This window comes from Triticum urartu, unplaced genomic scaffold (assembly GCF_003073215.2).
Source record: "Triticum urartu cultivar G1812 unplaced genomic scaffold, Tu2.1 TuUngrouped_contig_7567, whole genome shotgun sequence".
Taxonomy (NCBI): domain Eukaryota; kingdom Viridiplantae; phylum Streptophyta; class Magnoliopsida; order Poales; family Poaceae; genus Triticum; species Triticum urartu.
The window spans coordinates 21-10,845 of NW_024118423.1; the positions used below are offsets into that span (position 1 = coordinate 21).

The 10,825-nt window shown below is 42.5% G+C and overlaps 1 protein-coding gene across 1 annotated transcript; it reads right to left on the reverse strand.

Annotated features, from left to right (window-relative positions):
• Window positions 1-751: 751 nt before the first annotated feature.
• On the reverse strand, window positions 752-6,085 carry LOC125531597 (polyadenylate-binding protein, cytoplasmic and nuclear-like). The gene is made up of 6 exons (XM_048695940.1): window positions 5,857-6,085; window positions 2,396-2,430; window positions 2,204-2,293; window positions 1,648-1,740; window positions 1,161-1,346; window positions 752-985 (listed from the first exon to the last, which is right to left on the reverse strand). The coding sequence occupies exons 1-6, from the start codon at window positions 6,083-6,085 to the stop codon at window positions 752-754; spliced, it is 867 nt and encodes a 288-aa protein (XP_048551897.1).
• Window positions 6,086-10,825: the final 4,740 nt, after the last annotated feature.

A 10,825-nucleotide genomic window follows, 5' to 3' on the forward strand; every position in this document is an offset into this window, starting at 1 on the left:
ATGAAACATCTAGCAGTCTGTGAGATGTGCACAATACTCTAAATATTCCTGTGGTCGCTCACCCCTAGCATCCCACTGCACATGGTTCACGCCGCCGACGCCTTCGCCTGAGGCAACCCGCGGGCACATTGACCGTTTGGCACAAGCTACCCTGGGGCGTTGTACGGCGCGGCGAGGGGGCTTAGGATTTTCGTTCTGTCATGGAGGAGAGGGCCTTTTCCCCGGGTAGATGAGTTGAACGTTAGTAATATATAAACTTACAAAAGATTAGGAGAAAATAGTTGTAGAAGAGAAAAGCAAATGCTAGTTGTCCATGTAAACGACATCTCCATATACGACTTAGCAGTTTTTGCGCTATTAAGCCCCAGTTTAGCATCAATTTAGCTGATTTAGAGGCTGAAGCTATTTGCCATAACACCCTATTTGCACTTTTGGTTGGTTTGTGTGTGTGTGTTTTGTGAGGCCATCATGAATTGTTAAACATATATCGTTAAACTATTATATCTTTTACGTAATATTGGAAGAAACTAGGATCACTGCCAAAGGAAGAGGGCACTGTCTAATTTTTTATTTGATGAAGTTATCCTAAATATTGGGGAAAATGCAGTTGCACTTTAACCAAAGAACAAACAAACAAACAAGAATAAAACTCTGACCGAAAATATCATGAAGCAACATCAAACCAGGAATCTTCTTAAACATTATCCAACCATCTAAATTTCAGGTCGACAGAGATGTTAGGAACCAGCGTTCAAGCACTCGAGGATGATGGTGACGGAGCAAGGTTAGCACCGTCAGCGGAAGCACTCGAGGACGACGCTGTCGAAGCGGGGTCAATAGCATCTCTGCTAACACTCAAGGTCGATGATGATGGTATGGTCGCGAGGTCAACAGTATCCCTGGCCTCTTCCAGTTTCCTTGCTTGCAGAGCTTCCATTGCTTCACCCAGTATCCCTGTCACCTTCCCTCCTAATTCTGGCTCAAGCTGTTCACCCAGTGGGTACAATTTCTCATCTTGAATCTGCAAGATAAACAAAGTATACGACCTAACTAAAAATTCACCCTTCATTGACATAAATGGCTAATATATAAACACGCGTGCCAAGTAAAATTTGTAACTGTGAAATTAGCACGTCCTAATATAATTCCACTGTCCTTACTGGATGTTGTTTCTCCAGGTAAGAAGAATCTACAGCAGTGGTGGTGGTGTTCTTGCTTGGAACAGATGGAGTAGAGACAGTACTATCAGTTTGTGCGAAGCCAGGGGGAACCATCACAGAGTTGGCATTCACATTCATAGAATTTGGCATGTATGTGAAGGCTTGGTTGGTATTTGGGTACACCATCTGCATTGTAAAAGCAAGAAAGTCAGGTGAATTGACTACTTGTGACCTAATCGGAACATGGGCACGGCTGGATGCACTTTGCAAGAGTAGCTGATGCATTAAGGATTAAAAAAATTAAGTCAAAAAATGTTCATCTCTCATGCCATAATACCTGTCGGTGTAGATTGATTTCTTGATGCACACCACGCCAAGCATGGTGTAGTGGCCTCGGCATGTTATACGTATATGGCGTCATGCCGCTAGGAACCCAAGGAGTGAAATGCTGTTGTAGGAATTGTTGATACCCGAAGCCTGCAGGAACCTGTGGTGGGAACATGCCAGGCACTCCTGGACTGACGTAGAACTGACGGGGAGCAAAATTTTGTGGTACTGCGGGTGCTAGAACTCCTGTGTTCTGAAAACGAGCAAAGTGTGCCTAGAAACAATGTCAGTAGCATTAAGCTTGTGCTGTGTCCCTTGTTTATATTCTTGAAACAGTTGCAGATCTAATGTTCAAATATTCAGTGACACACAGGTGACAAGAGAGAACCTGTTTTACTTAAGTTTATTTGGACGGTAAAAAAATAACCATTTTGTTAACACTGATCCACATTGATTCTCAGTCTATGTTATTCTTAGGATGGGACAATATACAACTTATTTATAACTGAACTGATTTTCTTTTAGTTCATCAGCTATGTGTAAAAATGAAACAAATAATACGTAAATAATTGGACATGTAGTAGACATGACACATAGCAATATTAGAACTCAAACAGCACTTATCAGCATATAAGATTAATTAAAAGAAGTCACTACTTATCACTTATCAGCAGAAGGCACCTAATGTACAAAATGATCACTTGGGAAAGATTTACCACTAGCATCGCTCGTCTTTCCTCTTTGCGTTGAGCTACACCAACATACAATGGCTTTTTGCCGACTATCTTCCTGTTCATCCCGTCAATCTACCACATTGATCAAAGATGATTTAATAATCTAAACTAGTCAACTGGATGCATTGGGACGTTTGCATACAACTAAACCATGTTACTTACAGCCTTGTGGACAACTTCAATAGTTGTAAACGACACAAAGCCATAACCAAGTCACTAACCAAACTAGAAAACAAACTGCATGGACTAAACTTTAAAAAAGTCGCTCACTAACCAAGTCAACTCCCAAATGTTACACCATAAAAAAGATAGACAACACCAATAACAGAAACATGTCCTTTTGTTTAGATAGAAAGAAATAAGAACATAGACACACATTAATTGTAACCAAATTCTAGCTATTTGTTTTTTCCTAATCATATGCACATCCGAGTCCAAGTCGGATTGTGACAATGTTAACTTCCACGATGACGTTCTACACCATGCATGATGCACAATCTACAATGAAATCGTAAGGAAATTTAAACTCTATTTCCATTCTCTTATGTTCTTAATTCCCGTGTGCAATCTACAAATCTTGGCTATCTAATAAATAAACCGTGTGGCCCAATTTAACACAGAGCTAAATTTTCTCTCGCTAACCAATTCAACTCCCAAAAGTTAGACCGTAAGTAAGATAGACGACGCCGATAATATGAACATAACATTTTTTTATGACAGAATCCTGCAAGTAAAAAAAATGCATTAACTAAAATAATAATCGTGTGTGCCTACTTGCTTTTTCAAAATAATATATCCGATTTTGAGTCGGATTCCGACATATTCGGCAACATTATTTTCCGCGTCGAATTTTACAGCATGGTGCACAATCTACGCAGAAATCTTAATAGGATCTTAACCCAAATTCTATTCTTTCCTATTCGTAATGACCAGAAGAAATCTATGAAGCCATAAACTCAGATGGAATCAACAACTAATGTTAGCTAATTTGAAACAAACCAACCCAAAGTTCACAAAAAACTACAATTCCTCTCGCTGACGATTCAATCCAAGTATTACGGCGTAAGTAAGATAGACATCAACAATAATGGGAACATTTAGTTTGTGACAAAAATATATAGGTAGATAAAAACACATTAATTACAACCGGTGTGTGTGTGCCTACTTGACTTTTCCGAACCATACATCCGACTCTAAGTCGTATTCCGACAGCATTTGTTTCCACTTAACGAACTTTTAACCCACATTCAGTTCCCTCCTGTTTATATTTTCCAAATTGCCACACCAACTTATGGAGGAATCGATGGAAACAACAATGAATATTGGTTACACTAGAAAACAAACTGCATGGACTAAACTTTAAAAAAATCGCTCACTAACCAAGTCAACTCCCAAATGTTACACCATAAAAAAGATAGACAACACCAATAACAGAAACATGTCCTTTTGTTTAGATAGAAAGAAATAAGAACATGGACACACATTAATTGTAACCAAATTCTAGCTATTTGTTTTTTCCTAATCATATGCACATCCGAGTCCAAGTCGGATTGTGACAATGTTAACTTCCACGATGACGTTCTACACCATGCATGATGCACAATCTACAATGAAATCGTAAGGAAATTTAAACTCTATTTCCATTCTCTTATGTTCTTAATTCCCGTGTGCAATCTACAAATCTTGGCTATCTAATAAATAAACCGTGTGGCCCAATTTAACAAAGAGCTAAATTTTCTCTCGCTAACCAATTCAACTCCCAAAAGTTAGACCGTAAGTAAGATAGACGACGCCGATAATATGAACATAACATTTTGTTTATGACAGAATCCTGCAAGTAAAAAAAATGCATTAACTAAAATAATAATCGTGTGTGCCTACTTGCTTTTTCAAAATAATATATCCGATTTTGAGTCGGATTCCGACATATTCGGCAACATTATTTTCCGCGTCGAATTTTACAGCATGGTGCACAATCTACGCAGAAATCTTAATAGGATCTTAACCCAAATTCTATTCTTTCCTATTCGTAATGACCAGAAGAAATCTATGAAGCCATAAACTCAGATGGAATCAACAACTAATGTTAGCTAATTTGAAACAAACCAACCCAAAGTTCACAAAAAACTACAATTCCTCTCGCTGACGATTCAATCCAAGTATTACGGCATAAGTAAGATAGACATCAACAATAATGGGAACATTTAGTTTGTGACAAAAATATATAGGTAGATAAAAACACATTAATTACAACCGGTGTGTGTGTGCCTACTTGACTTTTCCGAACCATACATCCGACTCTAAGTCGTATTCCGACAGCATTTGTTTCCACAAAGATTTTTTGCCATATCGGGAAACCCGAATCGGTTACGGATTCTAACCCTGATGTCAGTGCTCGGCAGCATGTTCTACAAACTGCTGATTCCATTATCTTCCCAATCTACAAACTGCCGATTCCATTCTCTTCCTAATCTACAGTGCCTTGAAGTTATATTTCTTGTTGTGATCTATCGAAGCAAGGGTCTTGGTTTTTTTATGGAATGTGCATAAACCCAATCTATAAAGAAGTCTTACCGAGATTTAGTCAAAATTCCATTCTCTTCCTAATCGCCAAATGCAATCTATGAAGTCATTCCCTCATTGGTAACAATGATCAATCTTGGCTGACTTGAAAACAAATCATGTGACCTAATTTAATAAAAACTACAATTCCTCTCGCTAATGATTCAACTCCCAAATGTTACACCATAAATAAGATAGACAACCACCAGTAATATGAACATGTCATTTCGTTTACGGCATAACTCAGCGAACAGATAAACACATATTAATTGGAACAATTGTGTGTGTCTACTTATTTTTCCCAAATCATACATCCGGTTCTGAGTCAGATTCCGACAACACTATATTATCTACGGCGATTTTCTACCCCATGGTGCACAATCTATGGAGAACTCTTAACAGGATTTTAGCCCAAATTCCTATTCTCGTCTGTTCATAATAAACACAAGCAGTGTATGAAGCCTTTCACTCAGACACAAACAGCAATTAATGTTGGCTAATTTGAAAACAACCAACCTAACTTAACAACAAACTACAATTCAACTTGTGATTCAATTCTCAAGTGTTACGACCTGAATAAGAAAGACATCACCAATAATAGGAACATGTCAATTTCTTTTACGACAGAAATATATGGTATGTAGGTAAACACACGTTTAATTGCAACCACTGTGTGTGTCCATTGGCTTTTGCCAATCATTTATCCTATTCCGAGCCCGATTCCGTTAGCATCAGATTCCGCAAACCCGAAACGGTTACGGATTCCAACACTACTTATGTTAGTGACACGTTGTTCTACAAACTGCAGGTCAACACACTATCTACACGCGTTCCATCAAAAGACCCTCGCCTCTGTTGACCAGAACAAGAAAATGCCAAAATAGAACTTCAACCGATGGTGTGCCACATCTTGTATGGGAAATCTAGTAAATCACAGACTTCACAACCAAGATCTAAAACCACGCATCCTCGTAAGTTCTTTGTATCCCCAATCCAAGCCTGAGTAGATGAACATGCAAAGAGACAAAGACAACCCAAAAAAAAGAAAAAACAAGAGATGAAGCCAAACTCACCGTCCTCCCGACTGTAGAAATTCACGTAGGCATAACCAATTGACCTGCCAGTGACGTCCCGGCAGACACGGAGGGACGTCACGGGCGCCACCTGGCAGAACAGGGCGTAGATATGCCCCTCCGCCACGCCATCATCTAGGTCGCCGACGTATAGCGAGGCCCTCGAGCCCAACGCCGGTCCAGGAGGACGCAGCATGACAGCCGGGACCAGCAACGGGCGACCTGCCATTGCGTAAGATGCTCGCCAACCAGTGGCCAGGCACGGGATCGATCGGTCGATCGATCGAGCAAGAGTGCTTGCTCAAAAGGCAACAGAATACAGTCTCGGAAGGCACAGGATGGATTCATCGAGCAGGGGTGTTTTTATAGGTGAACGCTCTTGGATGGATATGCTCTCGAGTCCTATACTCGCTTCTCATTAATGGATGCATTAATTACTTCCTTTCTTTGTGTAATGATAAGTGTTGGGCATTAACTTTGGGGTCGAGGAGACGAGTGTGTTTTTGATGGAGATATCTACACGCTGGAGATTGATTTTGGGTCCACATATACTACTATAGGAATTAGTAAGTTCGATCAGTTTCCAGGGCCATATATCACTACCATTTAATGTTTGGGATACTAAACTGGATCGAGCGTAGAGTGTGTGTGCTGATGGCTTAGACTCGGTCAAGTTGTCTGCTCAGCATTTTGAAGTCGGCGTTCAAAAAAATTTCAAAGAGCAAAATAGGCAAAGATTAGAGTTTTAGCACTACGATACTATGGGTGTTGCGTTTGAAGGGAACATAAGTTTCCCCTAGCAGCTCTTCGGGCAGTGACTACTGACTAGGAGGGTTAGGGCAGATCCAGGGCGATTCTACATGTACGATGTGGGGTCAGCTGACCCCATAATTTTTCTGATTGTAAGCTTAATTTTATTCGTATTTGTGCAAGAAAATAAGACATTTAAAAAACATTAGTGCATTTGAATGCACAGCTTCCTGGTGCTGGCACCGCCCCTGGTCAGATCATGTCCCCTTGTTGTCATCCGGGGAAACTAGTCCTCGGCCACCGCCATACTTCCATCTCGAGCTATATATTCGGGCTATGCCAGCCGGGTTTTGCCGAGGCGGTGATGTCCAAGTGGTTCGAGGCGCTCGACTCCCCAACCAATCGATGTTGGTGTTATACACTTGGCATCACTGTACCAAATTATCCATGCAATTCATGCGGGGTTGGGGGGGAGGGGGGAAACCTAGGCCAGACTCGAAGATCCGCAAGGTGGGGCTCCTTGTGGCCATCAAGTCCTTTGATGATCGGTCAACCACGACGGGTCTAGATCCGGAGGAATGGATGGAGAGATGTGCTCTCGAGGATAGCATCATGACGTTCTTTCAAAACGATGAGATTTACTGTCATCTTAGGGTCGTTTAATTTGACATTTAGGGGTGACTCCAACACGGCATACTTCGAGGCTATTGCCAATGGCCGTCATAGTGATCCTCGGTTGTGGTCCTTTGGGATGGTGTCACAATGCTTTAGGGCAAGGTGGAAATCCACTCTCACATTGACGATTTTTACAAAAACCTTTTGAACAGTCAACAATGGGCTGGGGTGAGTCTTCGATATGTGGGTCTCAGAGGGGGCGGCTGAGGCTCATGGAGCCTTTTTTAGAAGTTGAAGCGGCAATGAACTCGATGAAACCCGACTCCGCCCTGGGCCCGGTTGGGCTTCCTGTCCGGTTTTTTTGTGAAATTCTAGAAGATCATCAAAGGGGTGGTGATGATTATATTCTGAGATTTCTATAATGCGGTGCTCGACGCATCCCGCCTTAACTATGGAGTGGTTACGTTGATCTCCAAAGTAGTTTGGGCGATGGACATTCGCCAGTTCCAGCCAATCATGCCTATTAACGTGATCTTCTGCATCCTAGACGAGGCGCGCGCCATGAGGGAGGCACCTATAGTGGCTAGAATTACCCATCCAAACCAGTCGGCCTTCATTAAGGGTGATCTAATTCATGATGGGCTACTGGCGCTACATGAAATCATTCACTGGGTTAAGACTAAACATCAAAAGGCAGTATTTTCAAGATTGATTTCAATAAGGCTTATGATACGCTTAGTTGGGTTTTCTGGAGAGATTCCCTTCAGCGCAAAGGGTTAGATGGTAAATGGGTTACCCGCATTATGTAGCTTGTCAGTAGTGGGCATACTGCCATTAACATTAATAGGGAGATAGATCCATTTTTTAAGCCCTCAAGGGGGGGTTGAGGCAAGATGAACCACTCTTTCTGTTCTTATTTAATATTGTTATCGATGGCCTAGCATCCATTATGGATAAAGGGAGATGTGCTGGCCATTTGTGTCTGGTGGTGGCCCAGTTGATTGCAGTAGGTGGAGTCACGCACCTCCAATATGCGGATGACACCATCCTTATATGGAGTGAACTCCAAGGGATATAATAAATTTGCAGTTCCTGCATATTTGCTTCCAAGAGATGTCGTATTTGACGATTAATTTCGCCAAAAGTGACGTGATGGTACTGTGTTATTCGGAGCAGGAGCAGTTGGAAATATGCCCTAGAGGCAATAATAAGGTGGTTATTATTATATTTCCTTAATTATGATAAAGGGTTATTATTCATGCTAGAATTGTATTGATCGGAAACTGAAATACATGTGTGGATACATAAACAAATACAATGTCCCTACTAAGGCTCTACTAGACTAGCTCGTTGATTAAAAGATGGTTAAGGTTTCCTAACCATAGACATGTGTTGCGCTTGATAACGGGATCACATCATTAGGAGAATGATGTGATGAACAAGACCCATCAGTTATCTTAGCATATGATCCTTCAGTTTATTGCTACGGCTTTCTTAATGTCAAATACATATTCCTTGGACCATGAGATCATGCAACTCCCGGATACCAGAGGAATACCTTGTGTGTTATCAAACATCACAACGTAACTTGGTGATCATAAAGGTGCTCTACAGGTATCTCCAAGGGTGTCTGTGGAGTTGGCCTGAATCGAGATCGGGATTTGTCACTCCGTATGACGGAGAGCTATCTCTGGGCCCTCTCGGTAATACAGCATCACAAGAAGCTTGCAAGCAAAGTGACTAAGGAGTTAGTTACGAGATGATGTATTACGGAACGAGTAAAGAGACATGCTGGTAACGAGATTGAACTAGCTATGAAGATACCGGCGATCGAATCTCGGGCAAGTAACATACCGACGGACAAAGGGAACTACGTATGTTGTCAAAAAGGTTCCACCGATAAAGATCTTCGTAGAATATGTAGGAACCAATATGGGCATCCAGGTCCCGCTATTGGTTATTGACCGAAGAAGCGTCTCGGTCATGTCTACATCATTCTCGAACCCGTAGGGTCCGCACGCTTAACTTCGTTGACGATATAGTATTATATGAGTTATGTATGTTGGTGGTCGAATGTTGTTCGGAGTCCTGGATGAGATCACGAACATGACGAGAGGAGCTCCGGAATAGTCCGGAGGTAAAAATTGATATACGGGATAATAGTTTTTGGTCACTGGAAGGGTTCCGGAATTCACCGGAAGGGGTTTCGGATGTTTCCCTAAATTTTCAGGTATGAGAACACTTTATTTGGGACAAGGGGTAAAGCCCGCAAGGTTTTAGGAAGGTGCAAAAGGAGTTTTGCAAAGGCCAGGGGTGGCGTCTGGGGCCAGATGCCAGGGACCCTGGCGTCTGGTCCTGGAGTCCGAGAAGGACTCCTGCCTTGCGGGCTAAACCGACTTTGATGAGGCTCTTTCTCCAATAAATGATCCTAGGACTCAACATATAAATAGAGGGGTAGGGCTATCACCCTAGAGACATCAAGATTCACCAAGCCGTGTGTCGGCAACCCCGCCCCCACTAGTTTATCCTCCATCATAGTTTCTGTTGTGCTTGGCGAAGCCCTGCGGAGATTGTTCTTCACCACCACCGTCACCACGCCGTCATGCTACCAGAACTCATCTACTACTTCGTCCATCTTGCTGGATCAAGAAGGCGAGGACGTCATCGAGCTAAACGTGTGCTGAACGCGGAGGTGTCATACGTTCAGTACTCGACCGGGAAGGATCGGGAAGGTGTATGACTACTTCAATCGCGTTGGTAAACGCTTTAGTTTAGCGATCTTCAAGGGTATGGAAATGCTCTCCCCCTCTCATGGCTATGCATCTCCTTGGATAGATCTTGCGTGTGCGTAGAATTTTTTTGTTTTCCATGCAACGTTCCCCAATAGGAGCTATCCTCCATAGCCAGCCTCCTAAATTGCTTCCCAGGGTCATTCCCTATTAGGCACCTCGGTCTATCAGTTAGTGTGTCGATGGTTTGTTGGAGAGATCCGCGACCGGTGATGGAGAGGGTGAGACATGGGTAGATTTGTGGCAAGGAAGATTGACTTCTAAAGCCGGGAAATCGATTCTCATTATATCTTCCTTGGCTAGCCTTCCTACGTTTGCGATGGGGCTATACCTTTTTCCTCAAGGAGCCCATGCGGACATGTACAAATATCAATCCAAATTCTCGTGGCAAGGTGAGGTGGATAAGCAGAAATATCATATGGTCAAATGGCGGGACATTTGCATGAGAAGGACTAGGGGGTCTGGTCATCACGTCAGGTCGTCGCATGAACCTGCGCCTGATGAGCAAATGGATCTAATTAAGGACAAATATCTTAAGGGGCGGTCTTTCGCTCATTGCTCCACGACCAGAGGCTAATATTTTGGCACGCCATTCAACCTATCAAATCGATTTTCCGTCTGGGATTTGCTGATCGTGGAGAGAGGAATGGACACCCATTTTTTGTTGAATAGTTTAGCTTGATGACCGACCACTCCTTGTTCAATTCCTGGTGCTCTTCGCCATTCCGGATCAACCTTCTATCTCAGTGGAATTGGCGGTTGCGGATGCAGGGAGGAACCTCACATTCCACCGCTCTTTCGGTCCCCTTGAATCC